A 25,606-nucleotide genomic window follows, 5' to 3' on the forward strand; every position below is an offset into this window, starting at 1 on the left:
TGGTTTTCATATTGAAACAAACTCGTTGTATTTGTGTAAATGAGGTACTGCCATAAGACTTCGAGGAAATCAAAAATGTGATAATTACTGTGATTAATGATCATGTAAAGGGATGATAAGAGCAAAATGGAAGGTATTTCTGAGTGTTTCTTTCATAAACCAATGCTATGCATTTAGTAAGTAGCCAATTAATTACCAGACAGCATCCTGAGAGCCACCCAGTCGCTAGCAACGGACATAGTAAAGACAGTGATATAGGAAAAATTTTTGCTGGTTCAAGTTGACTTTACATAGAGGGGTTCTAGTACTGTAGTTGGTTTGTGAACGCGTGAGAATCTCTCACTTGTGGAAGCCACTGCCTTGCTTTGCTATAGCTGCACTCCGTTCCAAGAACTTGTGTGATGGATAGAGATGCGTATGAAGGAAGCCAACAGTCATCGACACCAAGGAAAGCAAAGGGGAATATTTCCCTTTAATTCTTTTTATTTGTGTTGTTGATCGGTGGGAAATAAAGTAATATTAAATTTTTTGGCTGAAAGATATTTTATTAGAAAGAAGAAGAAAAAACAACCACATGCCACTAGTTAGGTCCAAAACCACGGCCTTCAAATTTCGCATACGGTGGTTTATCAACTGAGCTATGGTAGTGTGCCCAATCTTCTACTTTCGGGGGTATTTATGTTGCGTGTAACCTAACCTTGAGAGTTTTCACCAGCACCACCATCGTCCGTTATGGCGAATGGCGAACATTTACGTCCTGTATTGTTGAGAGCATCACATGAAATGTGGTCGAGTGGTGAAGGCGGAAGCTGCGCAAGAGCCCTCTTATGCTATATATGGCATCAAGACTGCCTGAACCGGCCCTCTTTAAGCTTCCTACATATGTATGTCATAACGAGCCCTCCTACATATGTATGTCATAACGAGCCCCTCATTTCCCTCCCCTTCTGTGACAAAGCTTAGATAATGTTGTGGTACATGAGGTTTACCGAAGCATACATGAGCTATGAGGGACGCCAAAGTGAGGGGGCTCCAGATTAATTTAGACCACGTGGAGCTTAATGTCCGCTGCAGCACATGGGCGTTCTTGCATTTTGCCTCCACTGAAATCTGGCCGCTGTAGCTCGGATTTGGTCCGGTGTTCTCGGGTCCAGTAGCTGATCGCCGAAGCCACTGAGCCACTGTGACAGGTTGGAACATGGATAAGTTTATTCGATGCTCTCTTGAGAAAATCCTCTTCTCTGTAGCGCAGACACAAATTTTCCTGATCCTCATGTCTCACCTTTATTCTCGTGGTTTCCAGTGCATTGGTTCTCGAAATGAAGGCATGCTCAAGCTGTGCTTTGATGTATTGTAGCACTTCTTTTATGCTGCCATCACGGATCATTCCCGACCCGTAGGCACACAGCTGAAAACCGGCAGGAGATGCTCATACTCCCCACTGCAGTGTTGTAAAAAATCCAAGAAGCTTGCGTTTTGAGAATTAAGAACTTGAGCCAGCTTCTGTAACTTTAACCCCTTAACTGTTTATTTATAGCAACAAATTTCTCACCACAACTGCTTACTTTTTTTATTGTTGAATTGAAAATATGTTGTAATAAAAAGCATGTTTTAAATATTTAAAAAATATTCGAGCCAGTTACAAATGTAAAATACCAGGATGAAGTTTATTGCTTGCTCTTTTTTCAAAAAATCAGCTGCCTGCTGGTTACCACATCACAAATCTGACGTCTGCTGTCCAAGTTTCACACAGGAAGGTTTGGAACGGTGTGATAGATCTGAGAACATGGGATTGCACACAGGGGCTTGTTACACTTGCTGCACCAAAATCGTGTTTCCTCCCTTAGCTTCTTGCCCTTGTTGTCTCGCTTTTTGCAACAAATGAAGAACTTTCTTGTTGGCGTTGGTTTGTTTTCGCTTGGCGGAATGTAAGCTGGAAAGTGTCGCTCCTTGAGGCATACGTCATTGAGCACATCAGATGGCTGTCCACGCTTTGCTTTCTTGGAGGGGTTCAGGTACTTGCTCAGTATTGCGTCTATAACGGTGAGACGGTAGTCAAGGTGAGTCATCTTCCCTCCATATTTTTTGTATAGTACAAAAGAGTTGAATGTAGCCTCATCCACCATGTGGCGAAAAATCTTCTTGTAATATATTTTCTACCGTTTCCGCGGGACAGGGTAGTTGGCCAGCATCTGATCAGACTTATCCACACCTCCCATTGTGTGGTTGTAGTCTCGCAAAATACTTGGCTTTGTGACGTTTCGCCCTTTTGAGTCGGTGAACGTTTCCATGCTTGCACTATGCACTGTGCTCAAGACTGTCATGACATTCTTGTCACGCCATTGGAGGGCGACACATTTACCCCGCTGGTAAGCCTGGACCTCTCTTCAGCTTCATGGTTCGAAATTCGGGAGGCATGTCCGTTCTGTTTTCTGTGACGGTGCCGTATACGTCTGTGCGGTTTTGAAGGAGGAGATCCACGAGCTCTGGAGAAGTGTAAAAGTTGCCTAGGGTCACACAATACCCCTTGCCAAGCAAGGGCTCCAGGAGCTTCATTTCAACTTTGGTTCCCATTGGCGAGCCGGGTTCAATGTTTGCTGGCGTACCGAGATTGGTGCCTTTTCTAGTGTAGATGACGACATTCCACACGTATCCTGACGATGCCTCACAAAGCATAAAAAATTTCAAGCCAAATCTTGCTCTTTTCAACGGAATATACTGCACCCATCCCAGCCTGCCTTTGTAGAGCATGAGGCTTTTGTCAATAGATGTGGCCCTCTCAGGTATGTACGCTAAGCGGTAGTTGTTCAACATCAAAACAAAAAATGGCCATATCTTGTGCAGCCTCGGCTGTGGATGCCCACTGAGGTCTGTGACAGAGGCATTATCAACGAAGGGAAGCATCCGCATTAGCAGTTGGAACCGATTACCGCTCACCACTTTTCCGAAGATAGGTGTGAACAGGAGCTTGTTTTTCGACCAGTACATATCTTGTTGCGGCTTTTGAACGATTCCTTGCAAGAGTAGGAGAGCAAGGAACAACCACATCTCCTCCTTTGTGACAGGCACCCATTTTTTGAGGCGGGAATGCCCAGTGGGGCACAAGCGTTTTATCTCTGCGGCGTAGCGATTCATTTCGTCAGCCATCAAAGAAATTAGCTCCCCATCAAAAAACTGCTGAATGTATTCAAACAAGTCATCAGGCGAAGTAATCGAGAATTTCTTACCAGGCACAGCCAAAAACGGAAACCTGGTAGTTTTGGTTGGAATGTTGTCCAAGTCGATCCTCATCCATTGGCGCGCACTCGCGACGCTATCTTCTCGGCTGTCCATTTCTTCATCAGAACTACTCATTTGAAGGTCATCACTGTCGTCCTCGCTTCCCAAAACAATGTAGATTTCTGTGTCAGAGTCATCTTCGCAAGAAGACGACGGAGAAAACGTTCTTTTCCGTACGGACGGACCAGCAACACACGTGACTTCGCCACCGGACGCCATTTTTACAACTCAAGTTGCATCAAAAAAACGGATTTGGAGGAAAAAGCAACTGAATGGATCAGTGGCGCCATCTGTTGAGCAGTGCACGATATAAGCCGTTAACGAGTGCTGCTCATCCAAAACGGCGAAGGAAAGGAATGCATCTACAAGGTCAAGCTATACTCGTCCGAAACGGTTTTGGGACAGCTCGGGAAGGACGAGCTGTGCTTGTCCGAAACGGTTAAGGGGTTAATATTGTATGGGAGGAGAGAGAGAATAAACATTTAATTGTAAAAAGAAAACCGGAGCGGATTGTGTGTGGGGTCCTCAGTCCCAAGACTCCAGTGGCTTCCGCCGACGCTTTGGCGATGGCAACTAGTGCCTCCTGGTCTTCCAGGGTGCCACTGGCCAGCGGCATCCTGTATGGTGTGGCTGGCCAATATGGGAGGAAAAATATAATGCATAATTGCTTTTTGAGTGGCTGCATGAGCAAAATCAAGAAAACTGAAGACAAGGAAGGAGCTAAGCTACAAATATGGTGGATTTAATAGTTTTTAACATTTTCTTATGGCATTTGTGGTGATTCCTAATCTTTCTCGTTTTTCTCAAAATTCACTTTTTTGCCATTCCTTCTTACGTGAGCAAATTAACTTCATCCCTGTACGAAATTTTAATTGAAACTTTGTACACTTATTTCTTATATATCTAGCAGTGCAGTGAACCACAAATAATAAAATTGTGCAATTTGTTTTTTACAGCTGCATTTTTCCTCAAAGATGCCTATACGAAAACCATTGTTTTTGATCATTCCCCTATTATGCAGTGGCAGTTGATGGTATCATAATTATTTTGGTTCATTGCATGTGCAGCTCCTGTCTTTATGTATATAACAGCAAAAGCAGTTTGACTTGCTATGGACTAAATTAAAGTTATGATTGCTGGCGTCAGATGTATATCTTGTAAATTTATTAAAAATAAAAAAAGTAAATTTCTCTTTCATCTATTTTGACATTTTGATTGGGATAAGACAATGTCCTTCTTAAGACAGACAAATTATTTGTTTTTATCTGCTATTAAAAATTTTTTTGAAAAGTGACCTCGTACTTAAACTGGCAGAGCACTATCCTTCTTATACCCCTGTCACACGGGACTTCTTCACGGCCTTTGCCGTAAAGTTGTCTTAATGTACTAAAGGAGGAAAACCGAAAAGCAGCAGCGGCGCTGCTACACGGCAAATCCAAAGGAGCTAGAACGCGGCCTCCGTGAATGCCAAAAGTCACCGCTGTGTGTGAAGCGGCACTAGTAACATTACGAAATTAAAGCAGACTGTAGCACTTCAGCTAAAAGGATAAGAGTGCTTTCGTATGTGTTTGAAAAAGTAGCTATCACGATAATAAACGAGCGTTCTGACGGTGAGAAACAGATAGTTTGAAACAAAGGTTTTTTTTTTTGTTTTTTTTCCTCGTTCCCGGTCCGACCACGGTAGGCGCACTTTTCCGTTCGGCTCCTTGTTGTGTGTGAGAAGCGTGCTTTGTTGCTTATGTCCTTGTGCGTATTTCAAAGAAATTAGGTTGTGCCTGGTTAGCGTGCTGCCGTAATCATGTGAGACGAACCGCAAGACGTTAAAACGAATTGTATAATTGCCATGAAGAGCAAACAAAGAAAAAACTGCAAAGCGAGTAGTGCAAGCACGTGTGTGTCGATGCGCCTGCTGAAATGCGTTCAAGTCCTTTCTTAGCAGTGTAGATGTCTTAAGTCATCCTCCTCTACGGTTAAGTGCACTGTAACGCAAAATTAACCATTAAATAAGATAAATTGGATATTTTTTTTTTACGTTTGCAAAACTAAATATTGCGTCAATTTTTTTATTGTTTGAGCTCGCTAGCTGGCGCTGCCGTCTGGGTTGCTCCTTTAAGCAACTTCAAGGCCGCTGACGGCCGCCTTTGCGGCTACGGACCTTTTTCGCAAAGGTCTCGACGCTTTGCCGTGTAGATGCGCGTCAGGTGCCTTTGGGGCAAAGGACCTTAATTCCTAAGGCCTTACACGTGCCCGTGTGACAGCGGTATTAGTCTACTGCAGCTCCTAAATGTCTCTTGTTAACAGTGCAGTAGCTTCTCAATGAATTTTGCCCTTTTCTATTGTTGCACTGTCTTGCAGTGGTAACTTAATTTATGTTGTCTTGATGGTGTTATGTTGCTGCCTGTTATAGCATGGGCACAGTTCCATGTGCATATATAGCTCATGCTTTTGTCAGAACATAGTGGTGCTGTTTTTCAGATCTCACCTCTGGTGTCCCCTGATCTGACCAGCTCATACCAGAAATGGGCATGTGGCCGGTGCACATACATGAACTGGCCGCGGTCAAGCAAATGCACCCAGTGTTTGCATCCACGGGGATCACCGTGCAATGCTCAAGCCAGCCCACCTTCCAGTCAGCCACAGCAGGCTACCACATCTACCGAAGTGGAGCACACCAGTGCAGACCTGCGGTCCAAGTGGACGTGTGGTGCCTGCACTTACGAGAACTGGCCCAAGTCCCGCAAGGTTAGCATTGGTGCTGCTATCTTTGATGCTTCCTGCTCTACTTCCAGTGTTATAAGTGCTTGCATCCCAACCTTTGGGGATGTCTTCTTGTGAAAATTGGCATGCGCGTTGGCATGTGCCATCATGAAAGAACTGTTCGAATTGATGGTGGCCAACCTTTGTCAAAAGTAAAGTGCCTTAGTAGTTTGCTGTGTTACGGGACTCTTCTACCATTTGTGGAAGTTGTAATGAGAGTTCCTTACACCTTCAAGAGATCTGTAGTACTGGCGATGCATAACGAACTAAACGGCATAGCCCATAAGCAAACCCCCCTGTTCTCTAACCTTTTTACATTTTGGTAGCTTTAGGTATAGTTCAAACGATACAGGAACACAGTGGAGAGCCACTAATACCCCTGTCAAGTGGGAAAGTTAAGTGCACTTGTGGATAGTGTCACTCACTATAAGTGCACTTTGTCGAATCTAAATGTCGCAAATGGAGTGTCACTTGCAGAAGAGAGCACTCCGGGTGGAGTATGTCACAGAACACACTTTGAGGGCCGAGTGTGTAACCTTGACACCAGTGACTTTGAAGGCATGATATGTATGGTGCATAAAAAGTCTCGCAAGTTTATTTTATTAGCTGTAACGCTGTTTTTTAAAAATATTTCTTCGTTATAGCTAGAAGCAAGCAACACAATAAAGGAATGTGAGCAAATGCAACTCCGCTGCATGCCGCCATCTTGTTTGTTGTCAAAATTCTGGATAGCCTTGGCTTTTCTTCTATTTCAATTTTTTTATCATTGTTAGAAACTGTTTAAGCTCGTTTTATTTGCGCTATCACATCAAACAGTCAATTTTTAAGTTTTTTTCTTTTCCGGCGACCTCTTCAAAAAATTTCGCTCATTTCGTGTCACCATTTTTTTTTTTTTTTTGCTACAAGTGCACTTTGTCTTCCCGTTTAGCACCGCATAGCCTAAAGTGTCAATCAGGATGCTGAAGCGCACTCCCTGTAAGTGTACGTAACTTGTGCGCTTGACAGGGGTATTAATTAATGCCTTGCGGAATTAGTGGAAATCCTGGTATCAGTGATACGGGAGCTGTTACCCGAAAGGTAGCTAGACAGATAGATTATTCCTCGGGAACACTACCGACAATTTTTCTGTGCAGAAAGGTGGCTGCGTTGCCAAGAAAATAGCAAATGAAAGTCTCAAAACACACATTCAAGCTGCCTGCAAAAAATGAGTACAGTTATGTCATTTCTATGACATCTGCAATGGAGCTTTCCGACAAATAAGGGGCACCACTTCCGAAGACTTGAAACGCGACTGGAAACCGAAAAGCAAAAATAAACAGATCAGTGGTCACAGCGGCAAGGTTCAAATGCAGGCCATTTCATCTGTGAGCTCCCTACCCCACTGAAAGGTATATGCTCTCCGCTGCATCTCATGCAGCTGCGCCTCGTTACTGCGAAAGTAACTAAGTGAAGTTGTCAAGGGCAGCCGCAGACTGCAGAACGAAGCACTTATCGCTCTCATGCACATAAACATAGCTGGTGACGAGGCAAAATTATGCCCTTTGGTGCTTCATGTGTTGGTATGAAGTGTACACGTAAGCTTCGAGGGATCCTCACAAGCATGTGAGCAGCAGGTGCGCTCTGACATAATTCATTCAACACCACATATGAGTGAAAAGTGCACTCCCGTTGCTCATCAGTTGGCGCGCTGTGCTGTCAGTTATCACATATTTGTTGGCTAACTATGCAGCATGATTGCAGACGACCCTTGTGACTGACTCTGCTGTGGTCATTGCGATTTCTACATTCATGGATTGCTTCCTGTGGGTTACATGCGGAAACAAATCGGGGTATGTTCTGGCCAACTGTAGTCTGCTGCCCGCTGTTGCTGGCAGCGACTGCATGTATAATCTTCACAAACACACATCAGCTGGTCACATGACGACTCATGCTGGGAAACTTTGTAGCAATAGCTACATTACGGTAGCATTTCGAGCCTTCAGCGTGGTTGGTCAGGTGGTGCGGAGCAGCTGCTGGCGGTGCGGCGCCGTGGCTGATCATGTGGTTCGTCACGTGGTTGGTCACGTGACCATGTTCCTCTTGGCCAGCTGTAGCTATCGCGTCACTCCAGGTTTAACCAGAGCTAAACCACTGCCAATTTTTTCTTTAACGAGCCAAATGAGAGGTGATTGTGCATGCATGTGGTACTTCTCAGATATTTTTTCAGCATACCTCAAAGCAGATTCACATTTCCACTGCACGGGCAACATGGAAGACCATGCGACATGCATGTGTGCACATGTCTGCATGAGCGTGTACTAAAAGAAAAAAAAATGGGGAACAGCACTTTGCAATTTCAGAACGCCCACAGCCTGCACGCAGTAGCAGATTCAACGGCTGAAGTGAGAACAAAACCGCTTCACTAGCCGCCCAACAAGCCCCATGGAGCGTGAATGCCATTGAGAGCTTGTGGTTCTGAACTCGCTGTGTACAGTGGGCACATGTAGCCCGTGTGCGCAGAACGCGACGTGGAAGATTCAGTGCTCGTTCAGTGCTCCCCTGCCTGTTTTGCGCTGTTTTAATTGTGAGAGTCTTTGCATTCTTGGCTACGCTTGCCGCACTGCTCTTCTCAAACAGTAGAACCCCGCTGTAGTAAACTGTATACCGTATTTACTTGCGTAATTTGCACCCGCGCATAATTTGCCCACTCTCACCTTTTTACCTGAATGTTTGAAAGAAAAAAATGCAGTAAAAGCTCGTTAATTCGAACTCGAAGGGGACCGGAAAATTGTTCCAATTAAGCAAAGTTCGAATTATCGAATGTGCGCTAGAAGGAGTGTGCCCCGCCGTGCGGGCAGAACCCGAAACAGTCACATCTAGACCCGTTATCGCGAGCTAGGCGCTACTACACTTTTGTGTCGGGCGATTCTGAGAATTAAATTCATGCAGTTCTATTAGCAAGTGCAATAAATTGATCGGCCAGTTATGTGCTAGAAACGAGTACTGGAATTCATTCGCGTGAGCAGCGAGCTTTAATGCTGGAATATAGGAGACTATGCTCCAAAACATGTTTATTTACGGGTAAGGGTTTTCAAAATTAAAAGTAATCAGTGGTGTGTATTCGCTTACGTTTCTTCTGCCGAGACTCCATCAGCATCATCTACAGCTTGCCCAAGAGCTCAAGCGCAACGTCCTAGTTCTCACTAGGCAGAGAAGTAGCGTGCTGCAACACCGAGCGCCGACGCTACTTCATATGCACTTGGCGGTGGCAATGGCTCGCCGCCGGACTTATCACTGTCGGTTGTGTTCACTGCACGTGAGCCCTGCAACACCTGCTGGGAGCATGCAGCCTCAATTATATCAACGTCACTCAATGGCTCCGTCTCCACGCTGCTGTTCACGTAGCTCATGGCACCACCAAAAAACATTACTGTGGCGGCCGAACTGGCCGATCTGCATTGTGTACACTACGTGATTGCGATCCAGCGACTGTGACACAACGAACACCTGAAACGGCTTGCGCCGAAGCATCAGTGGCGCGGACAAGTACTCCGGCGGCGAAAACCTGCTACGGCATGCACCGGAACGCGGGCTCCGTGAGCCTCTGGCACTCAGCCTTTTTTTTCTGTTCCATTGTTTTGCATCTCTGGTAAATTTGGAGCATGTTTTACTCGCTATGGGTCAACTTCTATATACGAGGAGTGGTGTCAGCCAGTGGCTCCTAGTTCGAATTAACCGTAGTGGATGCAGACTTGGTCGAATTATCGGGAGTTTTTCCCCATTGAAATACACAAGCCTGTGCGGGTACCCAGGCATCAGTTCGAATTAACTGTAAGTTCGAATTAACCGAGTTAACGAGCTGTTACTGTACTAGAATATTTTGCGCTCTCTGCAATGCCAGACCACCAGCATGTACTCGGGTGCTCGCAAAGCAGACTTAGGAAGATCGGTGCGGCCGTGTCGGCGTGTGTGGTTGCGAAACGTGCGATGGGCAAGAGCCCGAGTTGTGCGCTGTTTAAACGGCTCACTGGTGCTGGCAGCGGCTTTCCTGGACGAACAGTTGCATGCGCGTCTGAATCCGAAACTAAGGAATCATTTGATGTTCGGTGTGCCGCTACAGTTGGAGACAGCTTTCTGCGGCTCTACAGTGAAAGCTATGAAGGCGAGGCGCAAGGCTTTCACATACGCGCTCTTATGTCGCGCTCACGAGGGAGATGCGTTTAAGCTGGCAGAGCATGCTCGTAGCTTCCGCTGCATAGCCACAGAAAGCTGTCGCTGAGTATAGTCAACTGGGCCGCACACGAGGGCCTGTTTTTTTCCACGTTATCTCCTTTGCCTCCTACTGCTGGTTTCCCAATTGTATCATTGCTTGTTTATTGCTTTGAGCTGTGCGTGCACCGTCATGCCATCCCGTGGGGAACTACATAGCATAGGGTGGGGCGGTAGCGGGTATGCGTCTTTTATTTGAAGTCAACTAACTTTTTTGTTGGCCATGGGGGGGGGGGGGTCCTCTACGTAGTGGCGGCAATATACCGTATATATTGCACGTTATCACCTTGTTGAGAAAATTTTCGCCAGATTTGCGCACCCTCCTTTTGAGGCTCTAAAAGAAAAAAATGCACAAATTACACCAGTAAATATGGTAGTAAAGTGAAACTGCAGTCGTATTTCGCTGCCCATAGACTGTACAGTTTTTTTTTTCAGTTACAGTGAAGGTTTTTTTCACCAAAAAAAAAACTGCTATGATAAAGAGTGTTTGGCAGTGCTAACGTACCTCCCGCGGAATGGTGACAACGCACCATGTGCGAGGCCGACATTCGGACATAAATGCATACCAAAGGCGATGAAAAACTTAAAGAAATAAAAGCGCAAGGAAAGCAACATTTGACGTGTATAATTTTTCTCATGCGGCATGTTTTTGGGAAGCAGCGAGCAACACAATAACATAAATCCACCTTAAGATGAAGATAGACTCATATCTGCAACGCTTTCAGCACGGAAGCAAGTGGTGAAACAGGCGGTGTAAGAGCTGCCTAATACCGACTGTAGTGGGTCTTGCGTGTGTGAAGTGCCCTTTTGAACCAGTAGCCAAAGTGTCATTAGTCAAATAGTGCCAGATCGCATCGCGATGTGCACGTCTCCTCAACTCTTATTCGTAATAATTTGAAGTGCCACAATGTCTGCTAGTAACGTGATGCAGTCGAACCTTGTAATAGCGAACTAGTAAAAAAAATAGTTCAATATGCCGGATTTACTCGCGTGATCTATGCATTTTTTTTTTTTCTAAAATTAAGGCTTCAAAAAGAGGGTGTGCAAATTATACAGGCATTTCGCGAACATGCCCTAAAGACTCTACAAAGGTCGTCACGTGGAATGTATATTCCCTGTGGAAGCAGAAATAATATGTGCAGACATGCGCGCATAAAGATGCAATGCGCTGCACAACTGCTCGTAACAGCTTCGCCGATGGCTCGTACTCTGTGCTTGTGAACCACGCTCATTGGTGCAAGGCGGATTTCGGCTTTTTTTCTCGCTTCTCTGACGAAGGCTTACTGGAAGCGTTCATTCCAGTGTGAAGCTATCGTGCCGACGAAAAACTGGTGAAAATGCTGAATGTTTTATGGAAAGCGGTGGCTAGTTCCAAAGCGCTTTTTCTGAAGCTTCTTTGCAGAGCACGTTAGGCTTAGCGACACCAAGCAAGTGGCGTGCAATGATCCACCAATCCGCTGTCGTCTGGCTTGCTGTTAGGTGGCACGTTGTTGCAAGAAACCTATCGCCGGCTAGAGTGCACTCTAGTCTCGCTTTCGCATAGCAGGCAAGCACCGTGATAGCGTTTTATTTTTCCTGTCTGGTGCACCTGGGTTTGACCTAGTACAGGCACTGCGTGTGGGTGGTTCTTGGCAGAGAATCAACAGAGCGACACTCTGCCGGTTTGTTCCACACATTGTCTAAAAAGCATCAATTTCGAGGCACATGTAAGCGCTACTCAACACGGAGTGGCGCGGATGCACGCCGAAATTCCTCTAGGCAGCGCGCCCTCGGTACGAGTTCTCGCAGGACGAAAGCATGGACGCTTGCAAAAGTCGTGCGGAAAAAATATTAGTTTTCAGAGCAAGTGCAGCCGTGTGTTTATTATGCAAACAAATCCATTGTCTGAGATTTCCGGAGTACTAAGTAAATCGCGCTGCAGCGCCAATTTTGAAGCGGCGAAAGACTGAAGCTGGCAGATATTTGGGAAATGGACATTGTTCATGAACTATCCAGTCTAATCTGTTAATGTTCTGGCCCGATTTCATGACCGCAAAGCTTTCGCTTCAGTGAAATTTTTCACGGGTCTGATGAATTTCTTTGAAGCTGAATTTGACTGTGGTTGTGCACTATGGTGTTAACGTGTATGGAGAATTTTGTCCGTTTTTAAGGCAACTCGGGAAACATTCCTCAACAGATGTCGTGTGGAGCAAGTTTGTCTCATCATCGTTTTTTCTGACGCTTTCTGAGCTGCTTCCGTTTCTATCCAAAAGGATCAAAGCGAGAATCATAGCGGCTCAATCAGACAACTTTATGACTTTGCAACTTTATAAAATTGAATGGTAAAAATATCTTGGAAACACCACAAATGATGGGCATATGTGTAGTCTTTGTGCACACTTTGACCTATAGAAATTGCACATTGTTAGGTACACTAGCAGCATGCAGCTCAATCATAAATGATATTTGGTTGTATGCAGCCTGCACACACAGAGGGCGTTTGGCTTTCGCGACTTGCGGAACGTCTTCGAGCTGACTGCCTTTCCTGACTTGCATTATGCGTGGATAAAACTTTTTTTGTTTTTTCCATCCCCAAATTACACCTCGTATTATATGCGGGTCAGTATTATACGCGGGTTTTTACCATATATGATGAGTTAAGATAGCTGCAGCAAGCTTCACCACCAGACTGGCCAGCCGATAGTAGAAGCCAACTTTTCAACTGCCTTGGAGCCGTTTGGCATGTGTGAGCTAAGGAGTGGGTGGCTATGAACGTGGAAAGAAGGCGGCGCGGGCTGCTGCGAAAAAGAGGGCACTGAAGGAGTTATGTGGAGAGGGAAAGGAAAGAAGGACTGGGCAGCAGGAAACACTGCGCAGTGATGACACGGGCATACTGCAGTGACTGCGGAGGCCGCTGGGTGGGAGAGGGTTTGGAAGCTTTGCTGCACACAATGACGTGTGCATTGCAGAAGTGTTGCCTCTCTGAGCCCGTGGTTTAGTTGGCTTGAACAAGCTGAGATTGCATTATAAACGTTGCGTGCGTGCATGCATGTATGTGCGCGTGTGTGTGTGTGTGTGTGTGTGTGTGTGTGTGTGTGTGTGTGTGTGTGTGTGTGTGTGTGTGTGTGTGTGTGTGTGTGTGTGTGTGAATTTTCATTTTCATGAGACCTCAAACTCACCTTTCGAGTTATATTCATTGTCGCGTTAGATGCGTGTAAATGCGATATGTTTCACGAAACAGTGCTTGAGAAAACCATGGACTGTGTTGTCTTGCTTGTTTCTCATTTTAGAGGTGTCACTGACATTATGTTTGCATTTCAGTGCATCATGTGCAACGCTACCCGTTCTAAAGGTGATTCACCAGTAGGAAACCAGACCCCTGATCCTGATGACCTGCGAAACACCCCCACTGGAGTACCTGCTGTGTGCACTGGTGGCAGCAATCGCCTCACGGGAACAACTGAGATTGAGGTGTGTGAATGTGGACTGTCTTGCTACTTTCTACCAGTGTGCATGTTCACCATTATTTTTTCATCATTTATGTAGGTTGATTCAGCCAAAACCTATAACCTAAGGATTAGGGGTGTGTCTGAATAATGTTCATGTAAGTTCTAAGTCCATTGAAATATTTTCACTGCAAGAATAGCTAGGGGTGTCTGAATAGTACTTTTTGAAAGCTGAATTGAATACAAATAATGTAGCTAAAAATCGAATTGAATATATTTAGGGATATTGGCTGAAACAACATGTGAAACAGTGCAGCATCAGTGGCGGCACTGTAGTGCGGCGCTATACCTCATGGAGTGATAGGTATAGCTGTCAAAAACTGCGACACCGATTCCATGAATGTATATCTGTGACCATCATGTTATATGTGTTGAAGGAAAAAGTTATTCGCCGCAGTGACTGTGATTTTGACGTTCTGCTGCTGATCCCAAGGTCGTGGGTTCGATCTTGCTGTCTGAATAATTGTTTAAAATAATGCACGCCTTAGGCCACTCATCGATCAGGCCTGTTGATCTGATGTGCAAGCTACTTGTTTGTTTCCAAGTACAGTGAAAGCTTGTTCATTCGAACCTCAATAATTTGAATTTTCGGAGAATTTGAACTACACTACTTGGTCCGGCCAAGCTCCATAGAGATCTGTGTATAAAAAAGCCCATTAATTCAAAAGCAGGTCGGTTCCACTACGGATAATTCGAACTACGTGCCGCGCACATGGCAAAAAAAAAAGCGCCTCCGCGTAGTTAAAGGCTGCGCACGTCCTAAGCGGAGACAAAAGATGGAACCAGATAAAACTGTGGAAGAGTGGTATGGCGCCATCAGCGGCGTGGCGGCTGGCAGCGCCGGAGGGTAGGGGTTGGCGGCGGCTGCCTACCCTCATTTCCGCGCAATCTCCGAAACTCGCAACTAAATACTCGTTAATTCGAGCCCTGTTAAGGGGAGAGGCTCCTCGAAACAACTTTTTTTTTATTATTTGTACCAGAGACTTCAAAATTCAGCCAACTAGACAGTTTTTTATGCAGATTTCAAATATGCAATTAGTTTTTATGTAGCTGCTACAGTTCTAAAGTTATATTATACTTAATGACAAATTATAACGATTTTATGGGCACTTTTTTATGCACTAAACTTTCACAAAAGGTATTGTGCTATAGCTTATTTAGCTCTTTGTAGATCACAGAGTGCCAATATCTAGTCAAAAAACGTGTTCAGTTATTGGAAGTTAGACAAAAAAATTGACACTTCAACCATTGCTTTCTTCAGTTCCCTGAAACATAGCTTCGTTATATTGTAATTACTGACGACCGATAATGAAATTTCAAGTAGATATCGGCATTCTACATACCTTCAAGAATATGTATGCCAAATTTCGTTAGTATACACCAATTCTAAGAGTACAAAAGGCTTCCCGGAAGACACGAAAATATAAAAAAATTTCAAAATGAGAAAAACAGGTTTGAAAGTTTCAAAACATTCTATTCTTCAAAATGCGATTGTTTTCCGATGAATCTTGGTCACACCCAAGAGCAGCTTTACAGAAAGCACACACAGTTTCTAGAAGGCTCCTGCGCTGTAGCTTGGCCCTTCCCGGCTCCTACGGTTGGTCTCCTCGGTGCGAGCCCTTTTCACTGCGCTCCGACGGTGCGCCCTTGCTTCTGCGGTTCGCTTCAAGTTCATCTTCTTTATCCGCATGCAATCAGAATGGTCGCTGCGTGCAACCAACTCTTCTGGGGGAAGTACCCCAATCTCTTGAAGGACTTCTTCAAAGCCGGCATGGCCTTTGTTGTACCACAGCACGGCAATAGCCGTGGCTGTCTCCACAGATGTCCGAGAAGCAAATTTTGTTTTTGGACACAGCAGCCATATTTTACTATTGAGCGACTCCGCTGCGTTTTGCGTCTTGCCATGAAGGCACCGAGCCAGGAGCTTCTCATCAGTAAGGCGCTTATATATAGGCATAATTGCCAAGCCCTGAGCTTTTGTCAACAAAGGGGTATGGCGTGGTGTAGGCTCCCCCAGTGCTTCAGCACGCCTATGTTTGCACCAGGAATCTGGTTCAGCAGGGCAAAATTTGTGGCTGCTGGCCCCATCACTGGAGCAACAATGAAAATAGGAGGCCCATATAGCAGTGTACATGCTGCGCACGCTGCCTTTGTTATTTGTTATGGCTATTTGATAATATGTCTGCAGTTTCTGGATGGCTGTGACAGATAGCTTTTGACCTCGTGGCAGTGGTGTTGTCATTTTTCGCAGAGCAGTGCCTAGGCGTTTTGCAACGTGGTTAGTGCACTCTTCTTTTTCGATGACAGTGTCACCGTACACCTCAGCCCCACAGACGGCAGTATAGGCTTTGCTGTCACCGTCGCTCAAGAAAGTTGTGAACCGCAGTGGGGTCTCATATGACAAAGTCCTCTGCCATATGCGCACTGCTGCCTCAGGTTCCATTGCATGAGATGAACATTCAGTGTTCTTTTCGCATACAGGGCGATGAAAGGCTTGCCATACCTCATCATCATCACCCATGGGCTTGTGGATACTGCAAGCAAGACAGTAATTTGAAAGCACTTCAAAGTCCAAGCAAAGGCCTGTGTCCAGGGACACAGCTGTGCCCACTCCGTTGTGGCTTTTATGGCCCCTTTTTTGCCACGTGCCGTCAAACATGACCGGCACATCGCCGCCGCCAACGGCGTCCTTCGTCACCTTTCGTGCCTGTTCCAAGTTTTGGCGAACAGCTTCCATTGCAGCACCATGGAGCTTCTTGGAAATAGCATGGAATGTCTTGTGATGCAGTGGTTTTCGAAGGCCGATGATTGCGCAAAATCGCGAAAGCTGGTCATATCCAGCACCTATAGCACGCGCTGCCAAAACAGCCTTCACGTTTACGGCGAAGCCGTCGCGCGAGCTCCCGCTGTCGTAGCGAGTGTTCGCCCCGGGGTCACCGCACTCACCGGCCGAAATGATCCGCTTCGACGTGTGCGTGAATGAAAGCACAGACTCTGGGCAGTCGGGATTTTCGCAGCGTAGCTCTAAGTACGACGAAAGCCCTTTGCGCTTCTCAGCTGCTTCTCGGACGGCGAGTTTCCGTTCGCGGCAAGTAGGGCATGCCGATCCTGCCACCAGTGCCGTCAATGCGCACAACACCGCACAACACACAACACCGCACAACACCGTGCTAGCAGCAGGGGCACCGACCGACCTTGAGTCACTTTTGAAGAATCCCATCTTTTTCTGCGATGCACTGACGAAATCCATAGCAGCGTCGATTTCACAACTGTCGCGGTGACCGGTGTCGGCGGTAGGCCTAACCGACGCCGGAGCGTCGCGGGCGTCATTCCCGGCTGTCGTTTTTTTAACAGTCTTACGCCGTTTCCCCCGGTACTTGTGCCGAGTTCGATACTTCCGGGCGTCGGAACTGCACTTTTTCGGGCTAGTCATCACGAAAACGCGGAAAGAACACGGGAAACTGTGCGGCTTTCGAGAACACGCAGCAGCGGTGGTTCGGCTTTACTGCACAAAAGGAGCACCGCCGTCCAATGGCGGCGCCGCGCTGCATGGCGCGCAATTCAAAACACGCGACAGTCTCGTCTTCTTTCTCGTTTTTCTTTTATTCTCCGTGAACATACGAGACTGACAGCCATTGAACCTTGGAGGAAAGGGCTGACGCTGCACGCCCCGATGATTGCAAATGGCGGGCGGTGAGGCTGGATTGCGTGAGAACGATGCAAACGGTGCGGACTTTCTAAACTTTCGGTGGATTATAGAGTTACCGCCGCTCACTTAGGCGCATTTTTTGGTAACTTCTCGTGCGAATTTCGGCTTGATATTTACAGAAATAAAAGCTTATACACCAAAGATGACAATGCAGCTTAAAACGAAAAAGTGATTTTTTTTTAGAAAACCGCGACTTTTCGACCCGCGTCTCCCCTTAATTCGGAAATAGGGATAAGTACTGTCGGCACGGTCCCGGCCAACGCCCATTGAAGGCTATAACTTTGGACGGGCGCTACAAATTATGTGCGAAAAACTTTTTTTTTTCTTTGCGAGTATCATCCATCCTTCCACCTATCAGTCGCCAACGGAAGCACGCGGTCAGCCGTGATCATGACGCCGGCTTTTAGCATCGCCCGGCAGTCAGCCGCTGGCCGGAAGTGGCCAACGTGGGCTGTCAGTGCGGACCAATCAGGTTCGTTACATGAGTAAAGACGATACATATACCGTAATGCAAATGGTTCTTGTCAGTTTTTTCGAGGCCATTCGATAATTCGAACATCGGATAATTCAAATTTTTTTTTTTCCGGTCCCGTGCAGTTCGAATTAACGAGCTTTTACTGTAGAGCCAGAAGAGGGCAGCAAAGCAAAGATGCAACCTACCAGTGCCAAAGGGACGAGCTGGGTTACGTGTGTGTGTATTGTATAAAAAATGCACCGTGGAAGTACACCCAACAGGATTTCAGTATGTTATGCTTAGTTTGCTTACTGTCAGCTTGAACGGATACTGAGTGAGGACAAATGGAAATTGACCTGGGCCCGTATTCAGAGTCTCTGTCACATTCGAAACCGTCATAATCAGCCATACCCGCCACACCAGACTGGTAGAAACGCCAGAAGAGGGCGTGGCGGCTTGAATGCAGTGAAAACTGGTGAAGAAACCGGACGGTGACGTTGCACTATGTGTACGCTCCATAACAGGTAGATGCTCAAGGACCCCAATGCAGCCAACATGGTGGCGCACTCTTAAGCGGAGGCTTTTGCTTTGGAATAAACTCGTTAGTGTTACTCTGTTTTTCAGCACGTCAACTGGCTATGAGTTGGATACACGGCTTTTGCTTCGTCTTATATTCCTTATAAAAAATTGGATGGACGATAAATTTGGCCTGTTATGTTGAATAATTCGGTAGCTTCTAGGCCTAACGAGCACCAGTTCGTTGTAGAAATTGTTCACTTCATCCAAACCTGATGGCACCACTATCACTGGAGTTATCGTTGCGTCTGCATTTGTGTATGTTGAAGGATGTAACATAAAGAATAATGTCCCACAAAATGCTTATGTTTACTGTGCGCAAACATGCATTTGCTATTCAAGAACTCTCTGTTAGCTGTTGAAGCTCCCTGCGTCATGATCATGTGCAATTTCTGGCACCGTGATCCCGCTGATCATGTGCATGGATGGTCAGCCGCCAGCGATGCACAACTACACCGATGCGTTTGACATGCCAGAGGTGGATTTTTGGCGCCCCTTACGGTTCTCAATAGCCGTGGTGCTGCGGTTATGCATTGAACTCGTGAGTTAGCAGGCAAGTTAGTTATTAGGCGTCAATGGGCATGCGTGCATTTCACGCCATGGCAAACCTCTGAAAATATCGTCTGTGAAGTCTCCCCATGTATACATGAAGAAAAACACTGCAGTTTTTTTTAGGTCATTCTCTTTTATTTATTTACTCCAGAAAAATGAAAAGCCTAACAGCGCATCTTGTGGTTCTTGCAGTGCCTGCATAAAGGGAATGAGAAAATTCTAAGCGTGATTATTGTATTTACACAAATGTAAGTCGACCCCTCCACATCACAATTCAGAAAAAAACTAAACTTGGAGGTCGTTTAAACTTTGCCTTTATTAATAGAACGCGATAGCGTTATCCTGCGACCACCGCCTATTGCCAGCCACTATCCGCTGCCGCGCGTGGGCGTGCCCATGGGCATATTCCAAAACGAAAATGCATTAATCACTGGACTACTTGTCCAGCAGTCATTAGCATTTTTTTTAAATGGAATTCCAGGCTTTTAGAGTGTTTTTGGTACATGTTGGTGTGGTAAAAAAACGTTTCATCTCGATGATGCATTGAAGCAGCCATAATTCTAAATGTGGCCAATGTTTCAATGCTGCAAATTTCTTCCTTGGTCTCTGTACTTAGCAGTGATAAATGTCTCCTGGGTGTTGGTTTTATGAAAAATAAGTGCAGGGTAGCAGCTGATAGTATTTTCCAACAGACGTGGTGTACTTATTATATCTCTTACTACTTGGGCTCCTTGTCAACCATTACTTTTGACACTTTTGGAACTTGAAATGCAACCTTGTTGCCTAGAATTGTGCGTCCAGAATTATGAGTCTATCTCTATATGCATGTCACAACGTGAGGCATAAGTGTCTTTCATTTCTTTGCTTGCCAGGTTCAGATGTCGGCAGAGGAAAACCCACCAAGCAACAACTACCTGTGCAGTTTACGGCGTCAAGCACGTGAAATGGATCGTCTGTGGCTCAACGCATGCCGAGCTGTTGTGGATGGAGAGCCTGAACCCATCAGTCGTTACCTGAACTCTGGCGGAGACCCTGCAAGGCAGCTGACACATGCTGAGGCAGGGCTCTTAGCACGCACTGCCAACTTTGATGTAGGCTTCACCCTGGCACACATGGCTATTCGCCAAGAGGTAAGCTGACCAAACCGCTTCGATGCTGTGTGGTGAAGTGTTCTTTAGGAGTTGCTTGTGTTGCTGTAGGAGTTGTTGTGCAAGCTAATTGCAATACTTAGAGTACAGTCGAACCCCGCTACATCAAATGTTGCTTAATGAAATTTTTGCTTCAGTGAAATATTTCCAATTCCCCGTCAGCTCGCCATAGAAAGTAATGGAACAAATTTCTCATCACAACGAACCATTTTCGCGCGCGTTTCCGCTTTGACGAAATTTTTGCTATGCGCAGCTGGGTTTAAAAATCTACCTTCAAATAAAACAAGCATATTGCCGCCCATCTGTTTACTTATGCAGGTCCACGCCGCTTTGTTTCACTAAACCTTCGCTGGAACCAATTGATCCACTCATTCGAACGCAGATGAAAACCGCCATTTGCTTGGTGGGGATGACAATCGGGCTGGCTGCCTTGCGACAAGGCCTGAATGCAAACTCCCGTTGTCTTCCAAGCCAGAGCTGCAACCAATCCGCCGACAAAGGATACTGCAGCCTGGCAACAGCAGCAGCGCGTTTGCCTTAGTTTTTTTCACTCGTGCTTGTGCACTGTTTTTGGCACAAGCATGGCGGCTTTGTCTAGGAAGTGGAAATTTCTCTTGAAGAGAAAGCACAAATTATCAGCGCGGCATCCAGCGGCAGGAAAAAGGGAGATGTTGCAGCGGACTTGGGCATCTCAAAGAGCCCGCTCTCAACGATGTCCACTAAACGCTGTCCACTAAAAGAACGCAAGTCAAGATGACCGAATTGTTTGGAAATAAATGATATTTTTGAACAGTGCGGTCAGATCTTTCGAACGAAATTTCCACTTCAACGAAATTTTTCGCGCACCCCGTGAATTTCGTTGTAGTGGGATTCGACTGTACATCTAAGGCACCAATAATGCCTGGATTAATTTGTGCATCAACATGTTAATGGATTTGTATATTTAATCATCACGAGCCTGACTACACCCACTGCAAGGCAAAGGCCTCTTCGATGTCTCTCTAATTAAACCTATTATTTGCCAGCTATAACCATCGTATCACCGCAAACTTCTTGATCTCATCCGCCCACCTAACTTCTGCCGCCATCTGCTACGCTTCCCTTCCATTGGAGTCCACTGTTACCCTTAAGGACCAGCGATTATCTTGCCTTTTCATTAGATGCCCTGCCCAAGCCCATTCCTTCCCCTTGATTTCGACTAGGATGCCATTAACCTACATTTGTTCCCTCACCCGCTCTGCCATGCCCGCTTCCAGTCTCTTAACGTTACACCTATCATTTTTCTTTCCATAGCTCGCTGTGTTAGCCTGAACTTGAGCTGAACCCTTTTGTTAGCCTCCACGTTCCTGCCCCATAGGTGATTGCTGGTGGGATACAGCTGTTGCACACTTTCCTCTTGAGGGATATTGGCAAACTGCTATTCATGATCTGAGAGAACCTGCCATATGTGCTCCACCCCATTTTTATTCTTCTAGTTATTTCCCTCTCATTATCCGGATCAGCGGTCACTACCTGCCCTAATACCACTTCCAGCACCTTGCTACCAATTGTGAACTCCTGTTCCCTTGCTAGACTGTTGAACATTACTTTGATTTTCTGCATGTTAATTTTTAGACCTACTGTTCTGATCCCGGCTGCGGTGGTAAAATTTCAATGGAGGCGAAATTCTAGAGGCTCGTATGCTGTGCAATGTCAGTGCGCGTTAAAGAACCCCATGTGGTCGATATTTCCGGAGCCCTTCACTACAGCATCCCTAATAGCCTGAGTTGCTTTGGGACGTTAAACCTGCATAAACCAAACCAAACCCACTGTTCTGCTCTTCCTGTCTAACTCACTGATCATGCTTTCCAGTTCATCTCCTAAGTGACTTAGCAAGGCAATGTCATCAGCAAATCGCAGATTACTTAGGTATTCTTTAACTTTAACTATCTTATCCATATTGCTAATGACATTGCCCTCCTCGTCTCTTAACGCATATATCTGGTTTTTACCTATGCCTAGTTTCCTCTTCACCGCTTTTAGGCTACCTCCATTCTTTAGAGCATGCTCGATTCTCTCCACATTAAACTTCCTTATGTCGGCTACCCTTGCACTTATTTATAACTTTGATAGCTCTGCCAGTTCTATTCTGTCGGTAGGGTTAGACGCCCTCATGCTTTGGCGTTTCTTAATCAGATCTTTCGTCACCTGAGGCAGCTTGCCGGTATCCTGTCGAACCGTCCTACCGCCTACTTCTACTGCGCACTCCCCAATGATAGCTGTGAGATTATCGTTAATTGTATGAACATGAAGATCGTCTTCCTCAGTTAAAGCCGAATATCTGTTTTGAAGCAATATCCTGAATTCCTTTACTTTCCTTCTTACTGCTGACTTGTTAATTTGGTTCTTCATCAGGGCCCTCTTTTTTTTTCTCTCTTTAGTGGTCTGTGCACTATCGTAGGGGTCATTAACCAACCAGCATCTGTTCAGAAGCCGGTTAGTGGTGTCATAGGCACATCTCTTAGCTGTAAAGACAGCCTTTAGCTTTACACCTCTTAACCTCACTTCTTACTCAGATGTGTACAGTCATGGACAAAAGTTCATGGGATGCAGTTTTGCGGGAAAAAAATTTCGGTTCATTCGAGCAAAGCAAGTCAATGAAAAGCACTGGAGCTCATATGAGGCCACATGTATACTTCATCTTCTGGAAGAATACCAGCTTCCTTACTAGTGAGGCAACGCAGAAATAGTTTTTTTTTTCCACGAATCCGCATCGCACAAACTTTTGTCCATGACTGTACATGAACCATGCCAGAAATGCACACGGTCGCACCTGGAGTGGGGAGACGTGACAAGGGGGGGTGCTGGTGTGATTGTATCAGATGCCATTTCGGCAGTGCTCCTCTCTCACTCTTTTCTCTGTCACTTTTGCGGTGAGAGAGAGGCTGGGGAACTCGCCATCAGCAACCTTCCTTGTTCTTTCCCTCCATTGAGGAGCTAAGTTGCAGGTCCGAAAAGTTAGCCCATTGATTTTATCGCCTGTTGGGAGTTCATTCTTCACTGCTTCTTTTTCTTGATTGTTCCTTTTGGTACGAGTTTATCACTTAGCACAGATATCTTGATGTGAAGCCACTGCACTATTACTTGCGGTAATTCTTTTATCGATTTTGCAGCGTGATGATATTCTGGCCTTGCTGCTGTCCAATTCGGGCATGACTCACCCTGTTGCCAAGCGTGTGCCATCCGACGTTGGCCGGGATGCTGCTGCTGACATCCGCCGCCACATTGCAGCTTCTTTCAAGCAGAGGAAGGGACCTTTTTCATGCTACTTTGTCACTGAATTTGTCACCTTCGCACTACCAACAGGTGAGGATTCGGTATTTCTTGCAAAGAATTGACGCTTGTTATATACACAACACATTCATATTCACAGCAGTAGACAACAGAACACAAGCGTTCCAAATCTGCATTTGAAACACTTGTGTATTTGGTAATTGCTAGTAAGGTAATTGGTATGCCGTACGCAGAACCATGCATCTTGCTTTAGTGAAGCTCACAGCTTCTGGTTTCGTCTCTGGCAAACAGCAGAGGCTTCAGTGCATGTGCACCAATAGCAGAGCTCTACTCGTTAGTGCGCGCTGGTACAAAGCTGCGTTCTTGCAACAAGAGTGCATGAGCTTCCTGACAAGATTGTCTACTGTTGTCACGGATCTCCCGGAGCGACCCAGCACAAGTTTGAACTTCTTGGCGTCAGAGCGCGGAGTGCCAGACTGGTGCTGCTGGTACCGAGTTCGTGATTGTGGACATGAAAGTTATAAACAATTTTTTTGCGCAAACGAAGTGCGGAACCTGCGGCGCAGGAAGTCTGACTTTGAGCAAGGCAACAGACAAGGAGTATGGCTTAGCTGTAAAGCTCCAGCTCGTCTGTGGCAGCTGCAACTTCGAGAGGAAGCAATTTTCTTCCCCGCGAGTAAGTGGAACGGCCAACATAACTCCCTTCGAGGTCAACATGAGGGCCATGAAGGGAATACAGACGATAGGCAAAGGCGTGACTGCCCTTGCAGACTTTTTTGCGTCTTTATGAACCTGTCACACCGAGGTCTGCACCACGAGACCTTTCAGGGACACCTAAAAACTTCTGTGAAAGCCTGCGAGAGCACAGCAACTGCAAGTGAAGCTGCCAGTGTGGCAGTCATCAAGGATCTCTATAGAGACTTCTTGAATCCAGTCGGGAACATTGACGTTATTTTTGATGGTTCATGGATGACCCGAGGTCGTAGCTCTCACATCAGTGTGGGCTGCATTGTTGAGCTGTACACTGGTCTTGTGATCGACCACATTGTTTACTCGAACTTTTGTCTCGGATGTGCCTTGGGACCACAGCCGCAAGATGAAGGCTACAGTGACTGGCTCGCCACCCACGAGTACCAGCGAAACGTCGATTGTAATTCTGGCTGCATGGAAGTGGAGGCTGCGCTGACCATGTTTCAGAGGTCTCTGGCCAAGCATGGTCTGCGCTACACGACCGTCCTCTCTGATGGAGACAGCCGGACTTTTCATGCTTTGTCAGAAGCAAAACTGTACGGATTCATAAATATTGACAAGAAGGATTGCATCAACCACGTTCATAAGCGAATGGGGACTGCTCTGCGGAACCTGGTTGGTAGAAAGAAGGCTCAAGGTGAATCTCTTGGCGGAAGAGGCAGGCTGACGCAGGAAAAGATCAACTACCACGGCTATGCCCTGAGGAGCAACAGTAATGACGTTCCAGGCATGAAGAAGGCAGTGGAAGCTACACTCTCCTGCACATGACTTCTACAGATGATGTCCCGAACCACTCCAAGTGCCCTGAGGGTGCTGACTCTTGGTGCAAGTTCAACAGAGCCTTGACCAATGATGAACATCCACCTCCACACAAGAGTGTCCTGCCGGCTTCTGTTGGGGCTGCTCTGGAGCCAGTGTTTGCAAGGCTCAGCGATGAGAACCTGTTGGCATGGTGCAGTGAAGGAAAGACTCAGAATGCGAGTGAGAGCCCACACTCTCTCATTTGGACGCAAGCTTCAAAGAATGGGAATGCTTCTTTGGAAAGTGTGAAGCAGGCTGCTGCTGAGGCTGTTGCCATCTACAACCAAGGAAGGAGGGCAACTAATGAATCCATCACTGCAAGTCTGGGCTATGCTGCTGGCGGCTACCTTGCTCGCAGAAGCCTAGAAAAAGACACCCTGCGTTTGCGCAAGGCAAATGGAGCTCAGCTAAGGAGAACTAATTCGAAAGAGAGACTGACAAGGCAGCACAAAACGGGAGCAACTGAAGCAGTCCTGGACTGCTATGAAGACGTTCTCCAGCAGCACAGGGCAGCGTGCTGCCTAACATCCAGGCGGTTCTTTTCAAAGACAGTGTAGGAAACGTGTCGAGCGTC

At 46.2% G+C, this 25,606-nt stretch overlaps 2 protein-coding genes across 3 annotated transcripts in view; one reads left to right on the forward strand and one right to left on the reverse strand.

Moving 5' to 3' along the window:
• Positions 1–25,606, forward strand: part of trbd (ubiquitin thioesterase trabid) — a 73,740-nt gene that overhangs the window by 11,728 nt on the left and 36,406 nt on the right. For both annotated transcript variants that reach the window (XM_077645655.1, XM_077645656.1), the window contains exons 3-6: positions 5,755–6,021; positions 13,585–13,734; positions 19,933–20,190; positions 23,361–23,553. In XM_077645655.1, coding sequence (XP_077501781.1) covers positions 5,755–6,021; positions 13,585–13,734; positions 19,933–20,190; positions 23,361–23,553 — 868 coding nt within the window. The remainder of the gene's footprint in view (positions 1–5,754; positions 6,022–13,584; positions 13,735–19,932; positions 20,191–23,360; positions 23,554–25,606) is intronic.
• Positions 14,705–17,481, reverse strand: LOC144112844 (uncharacterized). The gene has a single exon (XM_077645657.1). It carries the CDS (start codon positions 17,200–17,202, stop codon positions 15,322–15,324), a length of 1,881 nt encoding a protein of 626 aa, XP_077501783.1. The 5' UTR covers positions 17,203–17,481; the 3' UTR covers positions 14,705–15,321.

Source organism: Amblyomma americanum, chromosome 1, assembly GCF_052857255.1.
Source record: "Amblyomma americanum isolate KBUSLIRL-KWMA chromosome 1, ASM5285725v1, whole genome shotgun sequence".
Taxonomy (NCBI): Eukaryota; Metazoa; Arthropoda; class Arachnida; order Ixodida; family Ixodidae; genus Amblyomma; species Amblyomma americanum.